The 20,088-nt window shown below is 48.3% G+C and overlaps 2 protein-coding genes across 3 annotated transcripts; both read left to right on the top strand.

Moving 5' to 3' along the window:
• Positions 1 to 5,955: 5,955 nt before the first annotated feature.
• Positions 5,956 to 7,478, top strand: calhm1b (calcium homeostasis modulator 1b; the record flags this gene model as incomplete). Its single annotated transcript, XM_084465723.1, has 2 exons — positions 5,956 to 6,501; positions 6,870 to 7,478. The coding sequence occupies 2 exons, from the start codon at positions 5,956 to 5,958 to the stop codon at positions 7,476 to 7,478; spliced, it is 1,155 nt and encodes a 384-aa protein (XP_084321849.1).
• A 3,754-nt stretch (positions 7,479 to 11,232) lies between these two features.
• On the top strand, positions 11,233 to 20,035 carry LOC311340059 (RING finger protein 122). Of its 2 annotated transcripts, XM_084464923.1 has the most exons (7): positions 11,233 to 11,743; positions 14,114 to 14,255; positions 14,948 to 14,990; positions 15,666 to 15,707; positions 17,231 to 17,313; positions 18,792 to 18,945; positions 19,014 to 19,046. In XM_084464923.1, the coding sequence occupies exons 2-6, from the start codon at positions 14,137 to 14,139 to the stop codon at positions 18,910 to 18,912; spliced, it is 408 nt and encodes a 135-aa protein (XP_084321049.1). In that variant the 5' UTR covers positions 11,233 to 11,743; positions 14,114 to 14,136; the 3' UTR covers positions 18,913 to 18,945; positions 19,014 to 19,046. The 2 variants fall into 2 exon arrangements, with proteins under 2 accessions (XP_084321049.1, XP_084321048.1); XM_084464922.1 differs by having other exon boundaries at positions 18,792 to 20,035.
• Positions 20,036 to 20,088: the final 53 nt, after the last annotated feature.

The following is a 20,088-nucleotide window of genomic DNA, read 5'->3' as shown; positions in this document are numbered from 1 at the left end:
ATACTTTTTTCAAAATCAGTTTAAGTTCCATATTTGCTTTTAGTTGGTCTTATTGATTTACGCTGAGGTCAGAGCGCGTGCAGGCAGTGTTGCCAGATTGGGAATTTTTGCTCGCTCAATTGGACTACTTTTTACGAAATTCAGGCAGTGTTGCCAGATTGGGCGATTTTCCCCCCACAATTGGACTACTTTTAATCACGTTAGGCTGGAAAATTAGCATTAGGAGAGTAGGCCTACATACAATTTCGGCTGATTTAAAAAAAAAAAAAAAAAACACTGGCGGGATTATTATTCTTTCTACAAACTTTTTCATTAATACACAGGATCAGATGTTATAATCCCTTGTGCCAAAATCCAAGGAAAACACATTCAGAAGCCCTTGCCCAAACTAACCTTACAAGCATGCTGGCCACTAAGCTACCAACCAATGGTGAAATTGGAATGCAATACATTTTACCTTTCAGATTTTTCAGCAGTGCAGGGCAACACATTTGACCTTTCAGGTTATTCAGTTCAATTCGTTTTACATTTCTGCATTTTTAGCAATGCTTTGCGCTTTTCAATCAGCTGTCACTTTATTTGTTTCCAACCATTTAGGTCTTCTTGAATGGTGCGCATGTTTACATTGTTTACTCCATTTAGACTTTTGAACTTTTGTTCAAATCCCTTCACTTGATTCAAGCCATTTAACATTTCTTTACGTCTTAAACTATGTGTCTTTATTAAAACATATTTTCAACCTCACTTTGCACTACAGCACTCACCGCATTTTCTGCAGGAAATGCATTTTCTAGTTTAGATTGACACACAAAGTCTTTAAAAGGGCGGCCATTGAGCATGCTTCCTTCACATTAGGAAACAGTCACTGACTAGATATCGCATTAGGCTTTTAAGCATGCATCAACAATGCTACCATCTTGCCGTGGGGTAACCACCCACATGAATGAATGAACATCGATGGGAGAGAGGTCCTTTCCCTGTCAAAATCACTCTAAATCGAATTATTTTAAGGCAATCTTCAAGCAGGTTGGTTTCTAACAGGTCAGACGTGTAATGACAGTAAAAAAAAGTATTTTTACTAGCATTACCACAAACACACATTTGACCTGACCCCGCTTGAAGATTGCCTTAAAATAAGGTGTTTTAGAGTGATTTTGACTGGGAAATGACCTCTGTCCCATCGACATTCATTCACGCGTTGACGCGTGAATGCTCATTGGCATTGGCGCATACGTTTCACTAAGCAGCGCAGCTCAGGCAATATCTAGTCAGTATATATATATCTATGGCCAATGAGTGTATGATGCAGCATTCGTTGACAAAGGCTCTTCTCCATTATCATGACTAGATCCCTAAGTCGGCCATTGATGTCTTTAGGGTGCCGCTGTGACTGGTCCGTGGACAAAAGCAGCTCCATCAGCAAATTTCTAAAATGTAAGTCTGTAAGCGCACTTCTTCCAGTCAGTTGCAGTCTTCTTCTGATGGAGGAAACATATAATGCCAAGAACCTGCCGGTGGCATGCGGCCTCAGGCAGCGTTCTGCACACGTTTCAAGAAATCGTGTTCGTAGTTGGTAAAATAAACCGTCCAGGAAATGTCTGAGATGTTGGTAGAACATGGAGTTGCTGTAAAATAGGCTGTGGTGTTGTGGATTTGAACCACAGGGTTGAGGGTAAAGTGGATCTTTCTCCCTGATCTGAATCAAACCACCACAGAATATCTGTCCTCCAAACTCATATTTATGCAATATCTGTGCCCGCACTTTTCTTATTGTACCTTTGAACCATTTACTAACCATAGCTTTGCAAAGAAACATGGTTTTCCTCCAGAGAAGACCGTAAACATCTGTGCTGTACTTTCTTGTCTGTTTCTCCACCTGTGGATGAAGCAGACATACCGTGGCTTACATATCAAAAGACTCACAGTGGCAGCCATTTTGGCTCTCCATCTTCTCCATGTTGATTTTTCCGCAGCCGCACATGGCATGTTCAGAAGTGTCCAGAGCCAGCACTGAAACCCGTATGGTTGTGGTGGAACAATCGGAACAACAAAGTCACAGCCACTGCCTGAAAAAAACAACGTCAGCGTTTTCTGCCCTTGTGGTCCTCATGACGTCTAACAGGTCGTGTGTCAAGCCTTCTAGAAAGGCCCCCGTTCTACACCTCGTAGTCTGGGACACTTTGACAAGCCTGGCGTGGAAACAATGCAGTGTGTTGCTCCCCGGAAGTGGAACCCGGCCAGATCGGCCTTCCACTGACGGTGATGTGCTGGACTGAATCCAATCTTCTGTAAACTGCTTGAAAGAATCAAGTTTCAAGTATTTCCTGAGGAAGTGGACCACAGAGACAGCTGAGAATATGTTCCATACCTATATACAAGGAGTAATCCATGTCCTGCTGCCTCTCCACCCAGTCCCCTCGTGCCTTGGCTCCCAGTCGTGCTCCTCTCCGTGCGTCAACCCTGCTCCCTCTGTGGCGTCGGCCGGGGAGGTCTGGTGGCGAGCATTGGCTTCGACCCAAAACTCCTGGACCGGGTTTGCATCTGGTTCAGCCATAACAGGGATCTTCCCGGATTCCTCAGACTCCACATGTTCCTTCTCGGCTTAGCCTTCTGAATAAACGCAGAGCAAGCGCTCAGAAGAGAGGTGAGTATTCGGGCGTTGGAGGACATGGCGGACTCGCCCGGTTCCTCGTGGTTCATTTCGAGGTTCCCTTGACACTGAGCTTTGGAGTCCTTTTGGGGAACCATGTTATTGAAGGGTGGTTGTGCGTGTGGTTTCCTGGCCTGCTTCAGGAAGCTCTCGTGATGGACCCTATGTGGACACATCAGCCCCGTCCTCAACACCAGGCTCCTCGCTTGGGTACAAGATCAGACCCAACGTCAGAACTACAACTCGGACCCTGCATCCTTAATGACGTCTGAAACATATCAGTCAGATAATTACTATGAGTTGACACTTTACTATGGCCACCCCCCCCCCCCCCCCCCCCCGGACGTCAGAGTGAATACTGAATAGTGAATACTTTAACTTACAACACATCCTATTCTTATGGTCAAAGATTTCTAAGTCTCTTACTGTATAGAACAGTATTTCTATACAGTAAGAGTGAATGGAGAGACTTGATTTACTGCAGTGCATATTGTAATGTTTTATTGAAAACATGTTTGATGCGACCATGTGAGAATGGAGTGGCTTGCTTGAATGTTTGAAATCATTACCAATACCTTTTCTATTCAGTTCAACTTTACATCAATGCTGTTGCCCATTAGTTCCATGTCATACCTACTTGTTTTCTGTCTTCAGTCAGGAAGTTCACACCTACCCTAAGAAACAGTTTCTCAGTTATAGTTAAAGTTCCTATTTTAGTCATAGATGTAGGACACACCTACCCCTTGCTAAGAAACCATTTCCCAGTTATCTCTTCCTATTTTAGTAGTAGATGTAGCTGACTATCGTGACCTGTTTCCTGTCTGCCAGCTGAGTAGAGTGATGGTGTAATTCTGTGTTTGCAATACATAACCAACTAACTTCCTGTTCTGAGAGATAATATTATACTAGTAAAACACTAAAATCACTGTCCACCTCTGGTCTTTGGCTGAATTATAAAATATACTGTGAGAGGAATGTTTAAGAATGTGTCAGGCCCTACAAAGTAAAAACTCAACAATGTGTCGCTAAAGGTTTGTTTTCATCATTAGCTCATGGTCTATTAACTGATAGGTCCAGCCTTTTCATTTTGATGGTAAATGGTAAAGACTGTGAGTAAATCACCATAAGCTTTTTACTAAACTCATGCTTAGGGGTGTGCCTGGATGCATCATACAAATCCTGGTTTACTGGTATGCCAACCAAGGTATGCAGGTGAAATGGGGAAACAGCCTATCCTCACCCTTCAGTGTAGGCAATGGGGTACGGCAGGGGGGGCTTCTGTCTCCAGCCCTGTTCATCCTATACATGGACAACCTGTCAAAGCAGTTGGGGAAGTGTAAGACAGGTTGTCTGATAGGGAACACTCTGTTAAACCAACTGATGTATGCAGACGATTTGGCTATTATGTCCCCCAGCACTGTTGGGTTCCAGCAGCTGTTGGATATATGCTCAGAGTATGGGGTTGAGTTTGACGTACAGTACAATGCAAAAAAGAGTGTTGTATTGATATGTAGGACCAAGGAAGATCAGAAGCTGCACTTTCCAATGTTTTACCTGTCAGGGCAATCCCTCTGTGTATCTAACTGTACGAAATATCTTGGGCACATCATCACTGACAAGATGGAAGATGATGCTGACATGTACAGGCAGAGACGAATGTTGTATATCCAAGCAAACATGTTAGTCAGGAAATTCCACTACTGTTCTGATGATGTGAAAGTAAACTTGTTTCGTTCTTACTGCACCCCTATGTATGCAGCCCCATTATGGGTCAGCTACAAAAAGGAGACCCTGCGCAAACTTCAGGTAGCATACAATGACTGTCTGAGGATACTACTGAAAAAGCCCAGGAGTAGCAGTGCTAGTAAGCTCTTTTGTGACTCAGGGCTAAGCACTTTACAGGCTCTCTTGAGGAACCTGATGTTTAAGTTTATGTCTCGACTTGATGAGTCACAAAACTGTATTATAATGATGCTCACAAGCCCCATGAATAAGAGTATGTTTGTATGTGTTTATGTATCTGTTGTTGTCTATTGGGTCTAGAGCCTGTAATAAAGTTTATATATATATATTATATATTTATTTTTGCCTGACATTCACCCATTCATGCACACACTGACGGCGGTGTCAGCCACGCAAGGAGACAGCCAGCTCGTCAGGAGCTAGGGTGAGGTGCCTTGCTCAGGGACACCTTGAGCCAGGGATGAACTAGCACCCGCTCTATCTCCTGAGCCACATGCCGCCCTATTGATGTGTGCAGTTGAGAGTCATAAAGAGTTTGTTAAGCACTACCGAACTTCGCATTTTTACCGAGTTACCCAACAAAGAACGAGCGCATAATGCACACAGACTGCTAACATTTGTTTGAGATTCACTCTCTTACACAAATCAAGACTAACCAAATTCCTCAGCCACAGGCCTCCGCATTTGAATGGCCTGAGCTCTTTTGCATGTCTGCTTGTCCACAGCTGAGCTTTAAACTTACTCCTCTTTTCCTTCCAATGAATGATTTATAACACTTTTATAAATACAATTATTCCTTGACTCTCTGTCAAAGTACAAGTTAGTAGTAAGTGACCTTATGATTCCAAGGCGTGGTTTTAAAGGGTTTCCTGGAGAAAGGTGAAGGCCAGCTGTGCAGGTGGGCGGGTCCTGTGCACAGGTGTTGTGGTCTGGCCAGGTGGAGACGCTCCCGGGGCCAGGACGCCATCCTACTCTTTAATCTACAGGACGGGAACGAACAAGCAACAAAAACAAGCGGCGACCTTCATCAGAGTGACCCAGTCCGTTTGTGGATCTATTGGATCAACTTTGGAATAAGAATATAAGGTAAGTCATTGTTTAATATTCTTTCTTTTTGCACTTTGTTGCAGTCCCTTTTGAAGGTGAACTCAGTGCTTATATTTTATTAATATAACAATAGTCCATATAAAGGGACCAATAAAAAGTGATAACATTATACTCATGTACTATTACTATCTAGTCATTTACCTTTCATCCAAAAGAGACTTACAGTTCAGTACATTTTAATAAATGTTGTTGAGGAGCACACCCACACACACACACACACACACACCACACACACACACACACTTTATACTGAGCTTACCCAGTAATGAAAAAAATGTTCTACTGTATAACTGTACTTCTGTATGTATTTATTTTTAAACTGTTGCATTGGGAAGTTTAAAATTAAACACCCCTAGTGGTGAAAAACATATTCTACTGTCCTTTCCCCCCCATAGCTCACCGACTCAAAGTTCACAGATCCGTCTGGACCCCCGACCGCTCAACAGTCTCCAACCATGGATAAGTTCAGAATGATGTTCCAGTTCCTCCAGTCCAACCAGGAGTCCTTCATGAACGGCATCTGCGGCATCATGGCCCTGGCCAGCGCGCAGATGTACTCGGCCTTCGAGTTCAGCTGCCCCTGCATGCCCGAGTACAACTACAACTACGGCATCGGCCTCCTCTGCATCCCGCCCATCTGGTTCTTCATGCTGGGCTTCGTGCTCAACAACAACGTTTCCATGCTCTCCGAGGAGTGGAAGCGGCCCACCGGCGAGCGAAACAAGGACCCCGCGGTGCTGCGCTACATGTTCTCGTCCATCACGCAGCGCTCGCTGATCGCGCCTGCCGTCTGGGTGTCGGTCACCCTCATGGACGGGAAGAGCTTCCTGTGCGCGTTCAGCATCGACCTGAACCTCGAGCAGTTTGGGAACACCACTGAGATCCAGGGTTTGTCCGAGTTGGAGAGGCTGAAGCTGCAGGCCAAGATCCCGTGCAAAGACTTGTTCGGCCAGACGGAGATCAGAGTGGCGGCGTCCCGGTACATCAAGTGTATCTCGCAGGTAGGTAGCTGTCACTCCAGGACCCCTTCCAGCTCTTTTGAATGAAGTCTTTCAATAGCACTTCGGTGGGCTGATGGATTTGAGCAAGCCATAACCCTCAACAATGAGGCTTCCCAGATTGTAATCATGTTTCAGTAAACAAGGTTTTGTGTCTGGACCTCAGCGCTTCCCTTTGACCCTGACCTTGTCCTCTGCACTCCGGTTAACGGGTGTTTGGGCGCTCCATGCATTAACAGGTGTTTGGGTGCTCCGTTAACGGGTGTTTGGGCGTGCCGGTTAACGGGTGTTTGGGCACTCCGGTTAACGGGTGTTTGGGCGCTCTGGTTAACGGGTGTTTGGGTGCTCCGGTTAACGGGGGTGTGTTGCAGGCGTGCGGCTGGCTGTTCCTGCTCATCATGACCTTTGTGGCCTTCATGATCCGTGCCATCCGGCCGTGCTTCACGCAGGCCGCCTTCCTGAAGACCAAGTACTGGTCCCACTACATCGACATCGAGCGCAAGATGTTCGACGAGATGTGCAAAGAGCACGCCAAGAGCTTCGCCAAGGTGTGCATCCACCAGTACTTCGAGAGTGTCAGCGGCGAGATGCAGCACTTCCACCACGACCGCGAGAACCTGGAGGGCGACGACGAGGCCAACAAGAGGATGAGCGACAACGAGAAGCTGATGGGCATCCGGGCGCAGGACGACATGAACAAGGTGCTGTGGAACTGGCACAGCTGCAAGCCCAAGCTGGCGCTGCGGAAGGACGCCCCCGACGGCGAGGACTGCGACTTTCTCCTCAAGAAGGAGGCTTACGACGTTCCAAACGGCGGTCCCAGCGGCGGTCCAAATGGCGGTCTCAATGGCAGCTCCAACGGCGGTTCAAATGGTGGTTTGAATGGTGGCGTTCCCAGTGGCCGTCCCAACGGATTCGCTAACGGACACGTGCCCGACGGCGGGAAGAAGGAGTGGGCGGTATATTACAGTCGAGTTTGATCGTTTCAAAGAAAAAAATCAAAAGAAATCGGTCGGAAACGTTCATAATCGAGCTTACTAGAAAATAAATAGGCATTGTGATAAATACCTCAGATACTGCCTTTTAGGTATCGGTGCGTAAGCAAGTCTATGCGCTGATCCGATACCATCACGTGACCAGCTCATTTACTACACAGGCAGAGGACATCACAATCAGTTTAGCTTAACTACAAGAATACAAATGTATCATTATAATTATAAATGTAAATGATCTAGTTCTGACTTTTTCTTTTTTGTCAATAGTAAGTGAACTGTCTGTTCATTCCTCTCATCATAAGTGTACCCTTCAATAAGAACAAGTGCTGTTAGTAGTTACAATGCTAGATGCTGTATCGGTATATACTCGGTATCGGTCGATACTCAAGTTCAGGAAAAAAAAGGAAAAAATGTTATCGGAACATCTCTAATTGTGATCATTATTCTTTACAATGTTTGTCACTTACATTTGCAACCTGCTATGAATATGTCTGTTGAAATATCCATTGAACAACTGAAGACCCACTAGGCCAACAGACTGATACAGATTGGACACAGATTCTGTGTCCAATATGAGCGAGCCTTCATAAAATCGTTCGTATTGTCCAATACTTCTACGTTGTGTTCTGTGGGTCTGCCCATCAGGGTATTGGCAGCCAGCCGGCCTTCTGAACCACTTAGTGCTGCTCGCTTTGCAGCCTTTCAGATGCAATCACTCATTTCCAAATGCACATAAAGTGCCCGCACAATATTTTGTACTTTTTATTGTAAGTGTGTGTAAACAATGTTTTTGGTGTTCATTATAAAGGCTCAACACATTCTGTCTACTTTTACATGAAAATGACATAAAGAAACATATTGATGGACAACTATCAAAAGTCATATGATTGACATGTTGAATTCAGATTTTCTTTGCAAAGCCTTATTTTTTGTGGCTCGCACATCAGAGGATTTTGAAGAGGGAATATCACTTCAATCTTAACAAACAAAGTCAGCTCACGACTTAATCCTCCTTTGTCGCAGATCTCCTCAGACAGACAGAATTAGCAAAGCAGACAAGAAACATCTGCTGTGTGCCTCAAAGATAACATGGGAATTCTCAAACAACCTAAATGGCCAATCAGTTGGCTGGGACTCATGTGGGAGTACAAGGAGTCAGAAGGGCCTTTTAGGAGATCCAAGTTCAAAGTAGCAGTCAGCTTGCTGCGGACAGGTAGGTTTTAAAGTGTGACTCTAGTAGTAGTGGGACTATCATTGCACTTGGCTAACAGGTTTTAGTTAGCCTTAAACAGTTTGGTGGAAGTCTCGGGGGGGGGGGACTTGGTATTTTAAGTAAGCTTCTTAAAAAGCCAGCAGGACAGTTTAAGTCCCAACCAAGCTAATAAGACCTGCTTTAAACTCTGTTGCCTGCAGAGACACTGACTCAATTCTAAATTAAAACGTGTTAAGACTCAATATTATTTTGAACTCCCTAGTGGCCTTTAAGTCAGTGATACAAAGGCCTACTCTCACTGTTATCTAACGATGAACAACACGCTGGATCACTGGATCTACTCTGAGGGTCAGGGGGGAAACTCAACCCGATACACACACACACATACAAAACACAAACACAACTCTGTCGGAGTCTACAAGTTTTGGTTTGTCCGCTTTTATGTCTCACCAAATGAGAAATAAGAATCATGAGAGATCAGAGAGATGATCTGAATAACAAACAGAAGTCGAATCTGAAGTTTGAAAACCCACATGACATGCGATATGAATGGGCCCCTACTACGGAACCAAAGCTTGTTCTAACCAGTTTTCACTTTTAGTGGAGGTGAGGAAGGTGAGGAAATAAATGTGCATGGACTTTTATTTATTCATACAGCGCTTTTAGGCCATAGCCACTCAAAGCGCTTTACAACACTGCCTCACATTCACCCATTCATGCACACATTCACACACTGCCGGCGGAGTCAGCCACGCAGGGCGACAGCCAGCTGGTCAGGAGCAGTCAGGGTGAGGGGCGTCTCGCTCAGGGACACCTCCACACTCCGCTAGGAGGAGGAGCCGGGGATCGAACTAGCAACCTTCCGGTGACCAGCCAACCCGCTGTACCTCCTGAGCTGTGTGAGGCACCCGGTGTTGAAGACTCCCTGATGACCCTCACGGCCCCTGATCGCCCCACGGGCTGGGGGTCACGGGCTGCTAGGCCAGGCTGACGTCATCATTAGAGGGGGAGATGAATGAAGACAGCATGGAGCCCCCGCCCCCCCCCCTCAAATAAACTCTACTCTAGCCCTTGCACCTCCTCCTCCTCCCACCCCCCCCCCCCCGTGAGGGATTAGTGGACGGCCGTTCCCCTCGACCAACCAGAGCTGGACCACAGCTGTTCTCCTCCCCTCAGTGGATTGGCAGCCTGAGCCATCGGTGTATTAATGTTATTGTGTGTGTGTGTGTGTGTGTGTGTGTGTGTGTGTGTGTGTGTGTGTGTGTGACAGGTTAGAAGCAGGATTTCTTCATAACGTTGTGGTTCTCTCTCCTTGTCTCTCCTCAGGGTGTGGTTCTCTCTCCTTGTCTCTCCTCAGGGTGTGAGTCTCTCTCCTTGTCTCTCCTCAGGGTGTGAGTCTCTCTCCTTGTCTCTCCTCAGGGTGTGAGTCTCTCTCCTTGTCTCTCCTCAGGGTGTGAGTCTCTCTCCTTGTCTCTCCTCAGGGTGTGAGTCTCTCTCCTTGTCTCTCCTCAGGGTGTGAGTCTCTCTCCTTGTCTCTCCTCAGGGTGTGAGTCTCTCTCCTTGTCTCTCCTCAGGGTGTGAGTCTCTCTCCTTGTCTCTCCTCAGGGTGTGAGTCTCTCTCCTTGTCTCTCCTCAGGGTGTGAGTCTCTCTCCACTCTCTCTCTCCGCAGCCTCGCAGGTCAATACTTTCTCACACTATTTTGGGAAACCAAAGTGAAAGTGTTGTCCCTGTTTTCTGTTTTGTTGAGGACATATTTCTAAAGCAGCTTCACCAGGAAGAGAATCATCACCACTCCCAGATAATCTGCTCTCTCTGTTTAACCCTGAGACACATTTGTTTCATTTTAGAGTGCTCTCTGTGAGTGTGTGGGTTTGTGCGCGCGCGCGTGTGTGTGTGTGTGTGTGTGTGTGTGTGTGTGTGTGTGTGTGTGTGTGTGTGTGTGTGTGTGTGTGTGTGTGTGTGTGTGTGCATTGTGTGTGTGTGTGTGTGTGTGTGTGTGTGTGTGAGGGAGGGAGGATCTCCCCTGTCCTCTTTACTGGGCTTTTGCTTTGTTTGTGTGTGTTGTTTGTGTGTGAGGGAAGCAGCCATACACATGTCACTGCCTGGACTTCCCTAGCACTATGCAGCAAAGTGACACACACACACACACACACACACACACACACACACACACACACACACAAGCACACGCACACAAACACAGACCCACACTCACACACGCATGAACACGCACAGACAAACACACACACACACACACACACACACACACACACACACACACACACACACACACACACACACACACACACACACACACGCACACTCACAAGACAGGCACGCAACCAGAATATTTGCAGACTCCTCATTGGCCAGTCGCTGGTTCTTTCCGCCGCGTTTCTCCGCACTGATTGGCGGAGAGGAACGGGGGAGGGAGGGAGAGCTGAGCGAGGGGAGAGTTGCGAGGCAAAACGACATCACGTCACATGAGCAGCGATCTGTTTACAAACCGATGAGGAGAGGAGGAGGAGGAGGAAAGAAGAGCCACAGGCAGCGTCCGAACACCATAATGGATCTGGTGAGGAAGAGGAGAGCCTGTCATGACAAAGCAGCTGGGAGACAGAAAGGCTGAACCCGATCCTCGCGGACATCCTGCAGACACACGGAGTCTTTGTCTGGGCTCTTCTGTCCACTGGAGGAGCAGATGGTTGGAGGGTTAGTGGGTTCCCCACTTCCTACATACGCACATTCTCGGAGCTGAGGAGACCCCTCCAGCAGAATATCAGACCCGCTCCTAGGACCTCCTGGACCCCGGGTTCATAACGCTTCTGTCTGGGTGTGAGGAGAGCTCGAGGAGCTCTGGGGAACAACAACCTGCCGCATTAGATTTGAGTCCGAACCCCGCTGGAAAACAGACCTGGGTCCGAATCCGCGTTACGCACTGTGAGTTCTGACGGAGGACGTCGCTCAGCCTGGTGTCGGAGACATAAGGAGGACGATGAGGCGTGTTGCCAAGGAGGGGTCTTCTCTGGAGTGAAGGTAAGCGCATCCCTGTTGTTGTTTTGTTTTTAAACGTGAACTTGATGCACCTCCCTGAAGACGACTCCTGAATGACAGCCGTCAATGACACACATGTCCTCCAGGGAACTGACAAGCCGTCGATTCACTCTGAACAACACGTCTCTCTCTCTCTCTCTCTCTCTCTCTCTTTCGCTCTCTCTCTCTCTCTCTCTCTCTCTCTCTCTCTCTCTCTCTCTCTCTCTCTCTCTCTCTCTCTTCCTCATGTGTGTTGACGTTCGCTGTGGTGACGTCATCCTTGTTGACATCCAGGAGCCACGCAAGGTCAACTCCGGTCCGACTCCCTCAGTCTCCAGATCTCTGGGGACGACTAATCCAGATCTGGGAATGCCCCCCCCCCCCCTTCAGGGATTTGTGAACTCTTCCCAAATCTTCCCAACATCTAAATGGTTCCTGGTTGGAGCAGCTAGCCGAGGTTCCAGACCTCGACCCTCCTCCCTGGCAGAGGCTCCAGATTATCTGGCCAGGGTCTGAATCTGCTGCACTGGGAATCAAATTTCATGCAACCAACCATTTCACTGGTGCAGCGGTGAGTGGATCTGGCCGCTGAACGCCCTGAACTCGCGCCATGCTCCTCATGTTAGTGTTTAACTCGTAGTCTCCTGATCGCCAGTCACTCCTTCAACAGTCAGTCGGTTGTTGGATACCCAGCCTGATGGTGTGTGTGTGTGTGTGTGTGTGTGTGTGTGTGTGTGTGTGTGTGTGTGTGTGTGTGTGTGTGTGTGTGTGTGTGTGTGTGTGTGTGTGTAAAAGCCTCCACATTATGGTTTCTAACCTGATGCTGTGTCGTCCCTCCATCCTTCAACAGTGGTGCGTTGTTCGACAGCCAGCATGCTGTCGGCCGTGATGTGTCTGAGGGGAATGTCAACAGGACGTAGATAGTCTGGGTTGGCTGGCAACCGGAAGGTTGCTGGTTCGATCCCCGGCTCCTCCTAGCTGAGTGTCGAGGTGTCCCTGAGCGAGACGCCCTCACCCTGACTGCTCCTGACCAGCTGGCTGTCGCCCTGCGTGGTCGACTCCGCGTGTCGGTGTGTGAATGTGTGTGAATGCAGTCCCACCATAGAGGCCTGTTGGTTGTTCCCTGAACCAGGGAACTATAGACTATGAACTATGGAACTATGGACTAGCAGTCAAACTCTGAATATAACAAATTCATGAATCTGTTCTTTAGTTCCTCCTCACTCTACCACACTCCAAGTGTCTTCTGGGATCATGTGTTTTAGTTTGAGTTCTGCATGTCTCCTCCTCCGTGGATAAGAAGCGTGGAGCCTCCCGGGTTCCCCCCCTCCCCCGGCCGTGGGCTTCTTATCTTCACTAGAGACGCTGATCGTCTACTCTAGAGAGGAAGGGTTAGGGGAGGAAGGAACGGATTCGGCTGTAGGGCCACTGAATGGGGCTTTAAAGGACTGGTCTGTTTAATAGTAACACACACACACACACACACACACACACACACACACACACACACACACACACACACACACACACACACACACACACACACACAGCCATCCACCTCCACAGAGCCTGTGTGACAGATGGCTGGGTTGAGGAGTAGAGCCGTCTGTCGTCCATGTTTGTCTAGTTCACAGCCCATTACCCCCCAGCCCCCCCATTACCCCCGGCCCCCCCATTACCCCCCCCCCCCCCCCCCCATTACCCCCCCTCAGCACTAGCGTAGCTCCGTGGCAAACGGCTCACAGCCGAACGCCGGCCAGCAGACCGACACCTTTGCTAAATATTTGCCTGTTTTTACGAAGCTCTGCAGTGACAGGAAGTCAGTCCTCTGTGCAGGAAGTCAGTCCTCTGTGCACAAAGATCTCTCTTTTACAACGGTTTTGTTTTCGACATCCGCCGTCGGTGTGTGACTGTGTCTCTGCGTTTCTCACTCCCCGTGTCTCACTCCCCTTGACTCTGTGTGGTAGTGTCTCACTCCCCCAGGCTGTCTGTGTGGTAGTGTCTCACTCCCTGTGTCTCACTCCCCCCAGGCTGTCTGTGCGGTAGTGTCTCACTCCGCCCTGTGTCTCACTCCCCCCAGGCTGTCTGGGTGGTCGTGTCTCACTCCCCCCAGGCTGTCTGTGTGGTAATGTCTCACTCTGGTGTCTCACTCCCCCAGGCTGTCTGTGTGGTAATGTCTCACTCCCCAGGCTGTCTGTGTGGTAGTGTCAGGATGACGTTGGAGCCCGTCTTCCCGTTGTACCACCTCCCCCTGTCTCACTCTCCCTGTCTCACTCCCCAGGCTGTCTGTGTGGTCGTGTCAGGATGACGTCGGAGCCCGTCTTCCCGTTGTACCACCTCCCCCTGTCTCACTCTCCCTGTCTCACTCCCCAGGCTGTCTGTGTGGTCGTGTCAGGATGACGTCGGAGCCCGTCTTCCCGTTGTACCACCTCCCCCTCAACGTCTACGTCATCGTGCTCGGGATCGGCCTCTTCGTCTTCATGCTCAGCCTCATCTTCTGCTGCTACATCTTCAGGTAGGGAGGGGGGGCGTGGCTACATCTTCAGGTAGGGAGGGGGGGCGTGGCTACATCTTCAGGTAGGGAGGGGGGGCGTGGCTACAGCTTCAGGTAGGGAGGGGGGGCGGGGCTACAGCTTCAGGTAGGGAGGGGGGGCGGGGCTACAGCTTCAGGTAGGGAGGGGGGCGGGGCTACATCTTCAGGTAGGGAGGGGGGGCGGGGCTACATCTTCAGGTAGGGAGGGGGGGCGGGGCTACATCTTCAGGTAGGGAGGGGGCGGGGCTACATCTTCAGGTAGGGAGGGGGGGCGGGGCTACATCTTCAGGTAGGGAGGGGGGGCGGGGCTACAGCTTCAGGTAGGGGGGCGGGGCTACAGCTTCCCGTGGGGGGGGGCTACAGCTTCAGGTAGGGGGAGGGGGGGGTTGGGGGAGGGATGGAATGGTGGTATAAGGGGGTAGTGGAGGGTGTTTGAGGGGGAAATTGGTCTGTCATAGAGAGTGGTCACTCACTGCTTTCTCTCTCTTTCTCTCCCTCTCTCACTCCCCTCATAAATCCCTATGTTTCTCTCTCTCTCTCTTTTCATCTCTCCTCATATCTCTCTCTCTCATCTCTCTCCTCATCTCTCTCTCCCCTCATCCCTATGTCTCTCTCTCTCTCTCTCTCTCTCTCTCTCTCTCTCTCCCATCCATCCCTATGTCTCTCTCCCCCAGGTTGAAACAGCAGGGGCCCAGGGAGCAGTTCAGCTACAACGAGGTACGTCGTCGCGGCAACGACTCACACCGAGCAGAAGGTTGACGTTACACAGCGCCGCCGGGACGACCTTGGCTCCGTCCTCTAGTCCTCCCTCCTCTAGTGCGGCGTTTTCACAAACTCTGCTCGGTTTTCTTTCCCTGCTTCGGCTGGCAGACGATACGATACGCGACGCGTCACCCGCGATCCCGATAACATGACAATACAGATTTCTGCAATAATCAATATATTGTTAGACAATCCCATAACGATACATCACGATATATGTCCAATGACGAATACAAAATGACCGTGAAAGGTAAAGTGTTGGTCTTAAAGGGTACACATGATACCACCAGGTGGGATTAGCCGTAACAAAAAAAAAGCAGTTTTGAAAATCGACCTCTTCTGACATCACAAGTGGGCGTGGCCACCTAGATGTACACACAGCCGCCCACACTCACACCCGGTGGTTTGATCATCATCAGTCCCCTTCAACCAGGGAGACGCCTCGACGTGACGGCTGTGTGAGCACCAGCCCCGTGTCACAACATTGAAGCAGGGCTCTGATGCCTTCATAACACACCTGACACCTCTGTGTAGCACCCAGCGGCCCTGAGCACCCTGATAACCTCTCCCTCTCCCCACCGGCCCCCCCTGGAGCAGCACCCTGATAACCTCTCCCTCTCCCCTGACCAGGTGGTGTTGAAAGGAGCCGGCAAGAAGCTGAGCCTACTGGGGGTGAGTTTAGTTCAGATTGTTAGTGCTTGGCACTTGGTTCAAGTGCCAAGCACTTACTGTACCGACAGAGATATATTGTTGTTTCACTTTCTTCTGATTCTCATTGTAAGTCGCTCTGGATAAAAGCGTCTGATAAACTCCCTAAATGTAAATGTATATGCACTTCTAAAGGGCGACTGACTTTTTCCATTCCTTTTGATTATAAGAGGAGTTGTGTGCATGTGAGTGTCACACACACACACACACACACACATATGTAGACTCTCAGAGGACCAGCTCGAGTCTTGGTTGTCCTGTTGTGGTCATTTCCTGTTGTATCTGTGTGTGTGTGAAGACACATTAGCTGTGTTCGAAATCGTTCCATATTCACTCACTCACTATTCCCTATACAGTGTATTTAACAATTATTCGCCGAAGGCGAAGTGAAGAGTGGGGAATAGCTTTAGTATATACTACACGTGAACACTCCAAAAAAGATAACACTTTTTGCCGGGATTTATTTGTTTTTATAAGCAGATTATTTGTTTTATTAGCGTGACGAGACGGCCGTCACACTCGCAAAAACAATATCCCGATTTTGAGATCTCAATCATGGGATATTGCCCAATATCCCGAGATAGCGAACCAAATTGCAAATCAAATATCGATATATACCAGATATACCAGATATCGAATCAAATTGCGCCATCTTAGGAGGTTCACGTGTAGCATATACTAAAGTGAAGTATATAGGGAACGAACAAATGAGAATTCGGACACTACACTGGACATTTTTGAACGTCATTTGCGTCAGTAAATACACGTCCGCATTGCATCGTGGTATATGGGAGTAGCATGTAGCATGTTATTATTGTTATACATGGTATTTTATTGTCCACTATATAGTAAATTAAATTAACCACTGAGAATTCGAACACCACTACAAAATGGCGAGCACCCTATAAAGTGCACTATATCCGTGATAGGGAACGATTTCGAAACACAGCTACGGTATTAACAGAACCAGGGGAATGGAGAAGGAAACAGATGTTGAAGACGTTTCTCATTCTATGATGGGTGTGCGTTTGATCATGTAGCACACACACCCTCTTCATCATAGAGGGAAAAATGTCAAGTTGTGAACAAGTGTTTCTTGTTTGTCTTTCATCTGTCTATACTAGTAGGCCTTTTTAGTGAGAGAAAAAAACATGTTTGGATTATATATGCTGATAGTTCTCATCATCGCTAAAAAAATGAAAACATATATCGTTTTTATATATTTTATATATACATATATATTTACATAAAAACAAATATATATATATATATATATATATATATATATATATATATTTGTTTTTATGTAAATATATATGTGTATATTTAAAAAAGGGTTAGGTGGTTTGGTTATGGTTGGTTGCTGTCATCACACTACAATAATGATTCACTATTTCATCAATAACACTGGAAACCATCAGACACCCGGTGACACAGTGGATAACTTCCAGAAGAATTCAGACACTAACCATGATGTTTATTTGCAGCAAACCTGCGCGGTGTGTCTGGAGGAGTTTAGGACCCGGGATGAGCTGGGGGTCTGTCCCTGTTCGCACGCCTTTCACAAGAAGTAAGTGATGCAAACCAGCAGTTTCCTATTGTTAAGAAAAACCAAGGAATCTCAGCGGTACGACGGGAACGCCGGTGTTACACCGAATTCTGCGACCCACCTCAAAGTGTGACCCCAGGGGGCGCTGTTGCACATTTTCTGCAAACATGCACGCAGCACGAGTTTGAAGTAGACAGGCATGAAGTCGAAAAAACGGTGTGCATTATAACAAACACATAAATAAAACATAAGATCTCCCCCTACCCCCTCACCTTGTTATTAAATGTGCTTAATAAATAGATTTGATTTGATTAGCATTGTACAGACCCATACAACGGATAGGGCGTTTAGTACGGTCCATCACCGTTGCGTCTTTCCCCATAAAAAGCTACAGTCAGTGTTTGATTATGTTGATTTACCTTTGAGCATTTCCTATTATAGGCTACTGTGTAAAATGCTGTTTAGAATTAACGTTTGTATCAAGAAAGGAAAGCCCCGCCCCCTGGGGGTCACACTTTTCCGTGGGTGGCAGAATTCGGCCGTGGTTCTCAAGCAGGATGACCAGTTGTCGCGTCGCTAAACCCTCTGCTTTGGGTCACATTTAAATTACACAAATGAGCAAGCAAATGCTGCTCACGTGTGCTTGGTGCTGCGTCTGCCGTGGCCTGAATATTTAATTAGATTTACTATTCTAACGAATGTCAGCTGTGATTATACTTTGTAGTTAGTATAGAATAGTTAGTCTGGTTCATATAATTCAAAGTAAGTAAATAACATCTTGACGTCATTCAGAAGCGCAGCCACAACCCCCACCACCAGAGGGGGCTAATGGGCGCATGTACATAAACAGGTTTAAGTGCCATTCTAATCCAATCAGAGAATGTCTAATATGAAGAGAACTGGCACTCTCTGGTAACTTCCGGTCACTGAACTGGTTGCGGTAACAAATTAATGGGAGTCAACAGGGTTTCAGCCTCAAATTCCTTTTCTCAGGGTGTAGTTTTTCAGTTCAAATAACTGATTCATCTGATTCAGCAAAGAAGCACAACATAACAACTTGTTGTTATGAAGTCTAGTCTCAAGAACGATCTGTTTTTCTGGTTTTATGTCATAGCCTACAAACTTCTGAGGGGCGTTTCCTGAACGCTCTTATTCGGAAGAAGGGAAGGTTTACGTAAAAACACGTAAGAGCTTCCGAACCTCCGAGCCGTTTTGAAGGCGGCATAAGCCCCGGTGCTGTCTAAGCCCCGGTGCTGTCTCTAACCCCCGGTGTAAACCCCTGTGCTCTCTCTAAGCCCCGGTGCCGTCTCTAAGCTCCGGTCTAAGCCCCGGTGCCGTCTCTAAGCTCCGGTCTAAGCCCCGGTGCCGTCTCTAACCCCGGGTCTAAGTGCCGGTACTGTCTCTAAGTCCTGGTCTAAACCCCGGTGGTTCTTTAAGCCCCGGTCTAAGCCCCGTTGCTCTCTAAGCCCCGGTCTGTCCCCTGTCCCCTGTCCCTGCAGGTGCTTGCTGAAGTGGCTGGAGATCCGCAGCGTGTGTCCGATGTGCAACAAGCCCATCCTCCGCCTGCAGCCGGACCCCCCGCCAGGGGCCGAGGGGCCCCTGGACCCCGAGGAGGTCTAGACCAATCAGGAGGGGCCCCTGGACCCCGAGGAGGTCTAGCCCAATCAGGAGGGGCCCCTGGACCCGTAGACCAATCACAGGGGCCCCTGGACCCTGAGGAGGTCTAGACCAATCAGGAGGGGCCCCTGGACCCCCGAGGAGGTCTAGACCAATCAGAGGGGCCCCTGGACCCGTAGACCAATCAGGAGGGGCCTCTAGTCCCCGAGGAGGTCTAGACCAATCAGAGGGGCCCCTGGACCCCGAGGAGGTCTAGACCAATCAGAGGGGCCCCTGGACCCCGAGGAGGTCTAGACCAATCAGGGGAGGAGGGGGTGTAGCCACCAGGACTAGGCTCCGCCTCTTAAGAACAGGAACCTTCTAATGAATCCAGATGGGATGCTTTTCATCTTCTGGATTTATCTTTGTTGTTTGGATCGAGTGGCACTTCTTAGTGCTGGTCTCCATGGTGACCCCAGATATGGACACGCCCACCTGGACTTTACCTTCATTGCCCTATTACACAAGACATCGGTGGTCTCCTCCCAGTGATGGACTGGGAGAAGTATTGTTGGGACAACTCAGCAGGGCCTCTGGGGAGAGGGGTGGGATATAGGACTGTGGTTGTCTTTATATCTCAGGGGTGGGGGGATGGGGAGGTTAGAGGGGTGATGTCACACCCCCAGGTGGGCGTGTCCACCTAGATGTGTGCTGGATAGATCAGTCTACCGGCCTACCCAGTGGACTGTAGCAAACGTTGCTGATCTATCGATCATACATCTAGGTGAACACGCCCACTTGAGATGTCACCAAAACACAAGAGTTTCAATCTGGTGGCACCGTAACGTCACCCCTTTCACCGTATCAGCCAGCACAAACCTTTCATTTACCCTCGCCACCTTGTGGCACATACGGACATCATCTCAATACTGCCAATGTAGGAGAAGGAGGATGAGGATGATGGAGCAAGAGGAGCAGGAGGAGTAGTGTGTGATATCAGCAGTAGATTCTCCAGACCGGTGTCGAAGTCTCTAACCGTCCGCAGACGCGTTTGTTCAAGAGGCCGATTGCGTGTTAGTCTTGCATTCGCGTGTGTTACCGTACGTAAACGTGTCCTTATAAATATATATTGTTATTTTGTACCTGTTGCTTTTAAAAATAAAAAGTCATGTCATTGCAATGATAGAGGAAACAACAAAA

This window comes from Micromesistius poutassou, assembly GCF_964030765.1.
Source record: "Micromesistius poutassou genome assembly, chromosome: 3".
Taxonomy (NCBI): Eukaryota; Metazoa; Chordata; class Actinopteri; order Gadiformes; family Gadidae; genus Micromesistius; species Micromesistius poutassou.
The sequence above is the reverse complement of the archived record's forward strand: the minus strand, read 5'-3'. Positions and strand labels throughout refer to the sequence as shown.